The sequence below is a fragment of the Notolepis coatsorum genome (genome assembly GCF_963971535.1).
Source record: "Notolepis coatsorum genome assembly, chromosome: 17".
NCBI lineage: Eukaryota > Metazoa > Chordata > Actinopteri > Aulopiformes > Paralepididae > Notolepis > Notolepis coatsorum.
In genome coordinates, this window is record NC_140181.1 from 79,780,377 (window position 1) to 79,787,833 (window position 7,457).

The following is a 7,457-nucleotide window of genomic DNA, read 5'->3' on the forward strand; positions in this document are numbered from 1 at the left end:
GAGTTAACTCGTTATTGCCCGCCATGCGTTCAGCGCCAGAAACGAGTTACCTCGTTTTTGGGATAGTTATTTCGTTTATTCGCTATATCTATTCATAATTCATAGCTGCAGCCTCTGGTATACCCTTCAGACCCTGTCTGAGCTGGCAGACGGTCAACACCGCCCTCTACTGCCATGCGGAGCTATTGCATCTCATTGAAAATGGGCTGGTGTGTTTTAGGAGCCGATCTGAGCCGGTTTAAATACTCAGGCGAGCCAGTTCTATACAACGATGGCATCGAACAGTAACCCCGCCCGCCCGCCCATATGTAACGGTCGATAGTGTGGTACGGACCTCCACGAGCAGTATTTGGAATGGCGATCAGATAATTAGATTATTTCTTTTGCATTACATCAGATACAAGGTAAGAACACTATATATAAATTTGATCGTTGATCTGATATTTATTTCTACCGCGATCACAGCTATCTGTGTGGACCGTGTTGTGCTTATTACCGTTGACTGCGGTGGGGGGGGGGGGGGGGGGGGGGGGGGGGCGAGCGCCCCGCTATGACGGTCATTTCATGTATGCACGACGAGATATGATAATGATAATCTAGCGTTGATTTCAGGATGATTAGATCATCAGCCGAAAAATTACAACGTGATGACTGGATTACAGTAAAATGCCTAAAATGTCTTTTTCCTGGAATTACTCAAAAGCACCCAAACCATACTCTATTCAAAACGGTATAAAACGGAAATGTACAGATGAAAAAACAATCTGTTTTGGGCATGTTGACTGGAAGCAACTCACTGACAGTCGACGGTGTTATTAGACCCATAGATATAATATAAGATATATTTTAAGCACTCGCATATGTTGCAGTCTAAAACTATATCCATTGAATAAAGACCTGGCGATGAAGGGGGATCAGCGCCCCCTGCTGCTGGCGGTCAATGTGTTAAGAGATGCATTTAAGTTAGAATCGAATATACACTTGTACATTTTGATAAGGATCCCATAGGATGCCAAGCCCTACATTTGTACAACCACTAAGAGCTTAACTGACGCAAGTTTCCCCACAGTCACCACAGTCTAAAACAAACCCAGACCAGCTAGACAAAGCTCCCACCAACGCCCTGAAAACTGAAACCCCTTAACCCAAACCATTACGCTTTCACCGGTCTGTACCCCGAATCACTGAGTCCTGACCGCCGACCTGACAAAGCTAGCACCCCCTTAAACCCACAGAGGCCCTCCACTGCTGTTCGACACGAGTACCCGGCGTGACACCGGGATGCACACGCCGAATGGAGACGGGCAGCGCAGCCGAAATACATCTGTTCTCAATAAGCACATCTCGCAAATTATATGCTTCCACATTTACCCACCATAGAAGAAGTCTGGGACAGGAAATACAGAGGCAGCTTGTAAAATGATGATTCAACAAAACCATTATGTCCAGACGGGTTTATTATAAGAGTTATAATGTGGGGAATCGTCTTTTCTTCTGAAAATGGTTTCTACTGTATATGAGGACAGACTTGTGACGAAACAAACTAATTAACACAATATGCATCATAAAAGGTTTATATTTTGAGATAATGAACAGTATTCTTTTTGTTTGGTTGCTACAGAGACTGGAGCTCTATAATAAGAATAAATAAATACAAAAAACAGTAGGGCCTGACTTGTATGACACTGTGTGAGTAGCGTGTTGATGCTCCGCCCCCTTCAGCCTCATCATAAGCATCCAGTCTAGAAAAGACCCTTCCACACTTCTATCTGATGACCCTTCAGACTGACCACTCATAGTCCTGCCCTCCATATCTAAGGATAATACGCATACAAAACATATGGATTTTCTCCATCTCCACCCCTCTGTCTCTCACTCCTCCGTCCACCCCTCTGTCTCTCACTCCTCCGTCCACCCCTCTGTTCTCAAGTTCAAGTTCAAGTTCTTTAATAGTTGTCATACAGAAGTACAGAATACTTTCATACAAAATGCTTCTTACTGTTACGCTCCAGAGACTGTGCTAGACAAGATAGTATCAAATAACATAATAACATAATATAGCATGAATTTAGAAGAAGAAAATGAGGTCACAGTTGTTCGGTATAGACATATGTACAATGTTCTGAGTTACCATATAATATACAATACACAACTATGCAGTGTACTAATGTACAGTACTATCTAGTGCAAAGCAGAAATGGGATGAGGTACAATTTTAGGTACAATTTACAGTAAGGTGTACGAGTTGTAGTGCAATCCTTCATCCATAAATATAAAGTGTGGGGAGTGGGTGCTACAGTGTGTTTGTTTAAAGTGGGTGTGTGCTATAAAGTGTGTGTAGTGGGTGCTACAGTGTGTTTGTTTAAAGTGAGTGTGTGCGTGTGGATGTGTGTGCTATGTGTGTTTGGTGGTTGTTGTTGTGTAGTGTTCATTCATTGTTCGTTTAGCAGCCTGATGGCCTGGGGATAGAAGCTACTTCTGAGTCTTTCTGTGCTCGCCTTGAGACTCCTGTATCGCTTGCCTGACGGCAGCAGTTCAAAGAGGCAGTTGTTCGGGTGGCTCGAGTCCTTAATAATTCTCTTAGCCTTCCCCTTGCAACGCTTGTAGTAAATGTTCTGGAGGGTGGGGAGCCCCCCTCCAATTGTGCGTTCGGCTGAACGTGTCACTCTTTGTAGTCTGCTTTGGTCTTTTGCAGTGCTATTCCCAAACCAGGAGGTGATGTTGCCGGTCAAGATGCTCTCTATTGTACATGAGTAGAAGTTCTTAAGGATCTTCTGGCTGACTTGGAACTTCCTTAGGCGCCTGAGGAAGTAGAGGCGTTGTCGTGCCTTCTTCACCACACTGTTAATGTGTATGGTCCATTTCAAGTCCTCGGATATGTGGGCTCCGAGGTACTTGAAGCTGTTGACTCTCTCAACCGGTGCCCCGTCGATGCTGAGGGGGCTGTAGTCCTTGACCCCCGACCTCCTGAAGTCCACAATCATCTCCTTTGTTTTGCTGACGTTCAGGGAGAGGCTGTTTTCCTGGCACCATCCCGCCAGGACCTTGACCTCTTCCAGGTAGGCCCTCTCGTCGTTGGCAGAGATCAGGCCCACCACCACTGTGTCGTCAGCAAATTTGACGATTGTATTGCTACTCCGCTGAGCCACACAGTCGTGTGTGTACAGGGAGTAGAGGAGGGGACTCAGAACACAGCCCTGGGGGGCCCCTATGTTGAGGGTGATGGATGAGGAGGTGCAGTTGCCTGCTCTCACCACCTGGGGTCTGCCAGTCAGGAAGTCCAAGACCCACTGGCAGAGGTCATAGCCCAAGCCCAGGTCCCTGAGCTTGGCTATGAGTATGGAGGGGACTATGGTATTGAATGCCGAGCTGTAGTCGATGAATAGCATTCTCACATAGTTCCCCTGCCTCTTGTCCAGGTGTGATGCTGCTGTGTGCAGCACATGGGATATGGCGTCCTCCGTGGACCTGTTGGGGCGGTATGCAAATCTGTCTCTCACTCCTCTGTCCTCACCCCTCCATCCTCTGGGTTTTCGTTGTAAACATCCTGTGTGTGTCCAGAACAACATGAAACAGCTTCTGAAGGACAGCGAGGAGGAAATTACATGAAAACCTTTCATGAGAAAGAGAGAGAGAGGTTGTTTTATGAAGAGGTTTTAGTGGAGATGTTTTAATAAAGAACATCAACAGTCTCTGTTTCTCTCACATTTCACTCTTTCCTGATGTCTCACTCTCCTTCCCCCCCCTCTCTCTCTTTATGAACAAAGTTGGGAACACAAAATCCCTCAGAGAGATGCTTTTCTTCATCTATATAAACCAGTGTTATCCTTGGAAGACATTCCTCTCTGTTAGATAACATACCGTGTGTTCATACCAGGGCCTGTGAGTCACGCAAGGATATAATGCTCAGCTGTTCTCACTCTATCTTATTAGATACACTATACTTAATCTCTCTCTCTCTCTCTCTCTCTCTCTCTCTCTCTCTCTCTCTCTCTCTCTCTCTCTCTCTCTCTCTCTCTCTCTCTCTCTCTCTAGCTTAGCGTCATTCACTGGAAGTAGGTGTGCCAGTGTAGCCTAGTTCCCAACAGTCACGAAATACACTCCAAATAAATGTTTCTAAAAACAACAGGGCTTTTGAGGTGATGAAATCACTGCGTCCAGGCAGCAGTGGTTAGGCAAAAACACATGGTAAATACACAGGTCACAACATGTTTACAGGAATGTTTTGGAGTTGTATTTGGAGTGTATTTCGGGACTGTTGGGAAATAGGCTACACTGGCACACCTACTTCCAGTGAATGACGCTAAGCTAGGCTAACGGTGCGGCTGTTCCCTAAGCCTAATGCATGCACAGAGAATAAAAGGGTATGTATCTGCTTGTCTAACTCCAGGGTAGATGGCAAATAAGCGAATTTCCCCAAAAGTTGGCGTGTTCCTTTAAGCATTGCAGTACAATAGCTTGTCAAACAAAATCAGGACGTCAAAAATGGCCTCCTTTAGTAGCTGATTTCGTGAGTGTGTTGTCTTGAAATCTTCACATAAACGAGGAACACACACACACACACACACACACACACACACACACACACACTCACTGAGATCAGAGCACTGGACCACCCTGAGCTGACAGTGGCAGCCAAAGGGGCAGGTAGGTGCTCCAGGAGGGGGCATCTCGTCGAAGGCCGAGCCTTCCTCCTCGTCCCGCATCATCGCCGTCATTCCGTTGCCATCCATGCTGTCCATGGCAAAGTCCCAGAAGCCTCTCTGCTCGAAGGGCAGGGTCGAGTAGAGGGCGGGCAGCCGGGCCAGACACAGCAGGAGCAGGAGAGAGCAGTGGTGCAACATCTTTCACGTACAACACACACCTGTGGGGGACAGGTACACAACGTTACTACACACAAACACATACACACCTGTGGGGGACAGGTACACAACGTTACTACACACAAACACATACACACCTGTGGGGGACAGGTACAGAACGTTACTACACACAAACACATACACACCTGTGGGGGACAGGTACACAACGTTACTACACACAAACACATACACACCTGTGGGGGACAGGTACAGAACGTTACTACACACAAACACATACACACCTGTGGGGGACAGGTACACAACGTTACTACACACAAACACATACACACCTGTGGGGGACAGGTAGAGGACGTTACTACACACAAACACATACACAACTGTGGGGGACAGGTACAGAACATTACTACACACAAACACATACACAACTGTGGGGGACAGGTACAGAACATTACTACACACAAACACATACACAACTGTGGGGGACAGGTACAGAACATTACTACACACAAACACATACACACCTGTGGGGGACAGGTACAGAACATTACTACACACAAACACATACACAACTGTGGGGGACAGGTACAGAACATTACTACACACAAACACATACACACCTGTGGGGGACAGGTACAGAACATTACTACACACAAACACATACACACCTGTGGGGGACAGGTACACAACGTTACTACACACAAACACATACACAACTGTGGGGGACAGGTACAGAACATTACTACACACAAACACATACACAACTGTGGGGGACAGGTACAGAACATTACTACACACAAACACATACACAACTGTGGGGGACAGGTACAGAACATTACTACACACAAACACATACACAACTGTGGGGGACAGGTACAGAACATTACTACACACAAACACATACACAACTGTGGGGGACAGGTACAGAACATTACTACACACAAACACAGGCCCTAGACTCTGGAATGACTGCTGCTAAGTGAAAAAGTGGTCGATTCAGTCACTAATTTTAAGGAGCTCCGTACTTTTTCTTAATCTGATGTACTCTGTTAGGTTTTGTGTCTTTGTAAAGCGTGTATTTGTTATCGTGCAATTTGCGCTTTTGTCTCTTTGTGACGCACCTTGTCGCTCAACTGTATTGAATGGTACTGCATGAATAAAGGTTTATTTACGTACTCCTGCAGTCCAACACAGAGACATACACAAGAGGCCTGCTGTTGGGAGGAGCAGGCACGTGTCTGAATTAAAATACCTTGTAATCCACACAACCCAATGAGAAACGCATCTCTCACTTCGGCATCCAGGTTTTATGAAATTATACTCTTGACATGTGAGGACTTATCGTCAGCAATGTCGCCCAAGGGCCCTTTTACAGTAGATCTCCTGACACAGAGCCCAGCATGAGGGGAACACAGGTGGAGATTGTGGTCTAATAAGAAAGTTGGCACATGAAATAGAAATGTATCTTAGTTATACGCATTCCAACGGTGTATACAAGCCACACCTTGATGGAGAGAGGGACAGCCAGACAGTATATTGGAAGCTAGAGAGGTGAAAACAGCTCACTCTCTCTCTCGCACACATGCCTGAATTCAATTACGGTGATGGGAAGATGACACGTGGTCAATACCACCACTGAGACAGGATGTCACCGTCTGCCTCCTCTCGACCAACCAGGTTCCCAGAAGAGCAAGTCTCTTTTTACTGACCAATCGGAGGCTGTAGAAGGCAAGCGCCTCAGTGGTGGAAAACTTGAACCCAAGAACACAGCCACCATTCATTTAGAGGGGGAACTGTGCGTGTGCGGCGCGCACATACATTCGCGCGTGAGGGTGTGTGTGTGGGAGTCCACGTGTGCCTGTGTGTGAGTGTGTGCACGTCTGTCTGTATATGTTTCGAGAGACACCGGCTCCATGATGTCATCGCTGCGTATACACTGCTTGTTGAGGTCGACCTGGAATGTATGTCTGTTCCACCCTGCCCTAATGGGAATACTCGCACACATGCATGCATGCACACGCACACACATGCATGCGCAGACACACACAACTGTACAGCTACCACTCACACTTAACAACCTTAAAGCTAATACTGTACCTAGGACAGGGGTTCCCCAAACTTCTTCATGTCAACGACCCCCAAATAGATACACATTAGGCCGTAGAGTGTTTGTGCAGGTGATCTACTGTATCTGATGAACAATATTTGTTTGTTGTTAGATAGGACATAACCCTTAGCTCTGTATGATAGCATGTACAATAATGCTGTATATACCATATATATATATTTATTCCCACCGCATATATACCTATCCTCACCTGTCTGTACTCACCTACACATAGTCCTTTACTATATCTATATCTGTACATATCCTACTCTTACTAGTTACGCTGCTGGCCAGTAGTAGTCATGCGGTCTTTATTTATTATACTACAACTCTGTACATACATCTGATTAGCACTACACTCAGTAGTACTAATTTGTATATTTTGTGCCCAATTTAACCACCTGTACATTGATTATTGCTGTTGCACTCTGGTTGGATGCCAAACTTATTTTTGTTGTACTGTACTTGTGCTGTATAATGGCAATACATTTTAATCTAATCTAATCAAATTTGTATACAGTGGGGGTATT

General features: G+C 45.8%; 1 protein-coding gene across 1 annotated transcript in view; it reads right to left on the reverse strand.

Annotated features, from left to right (window-relative positions):
- bgnb (biglycan b) overlaps window positions 1–7,457 on the reverse strand; it is a 66,451-nt gene that overhangs the window by 22,994 nt on the left and 36,000 nt on the right. The window contains exon 2 of the mRNA XM_084332615.1: window positions 4,595–4,864. Within this exon, the coding sequence (XP_084188741.1) occupies window positions 4,595–4,844 (250 nt within the window). The 5' untranslated portion in view covers window positions 4,845–4,864. The remainder of the gene's footprint in view (window positions 1–4,594; window positions 4,865–7,457) is intronic.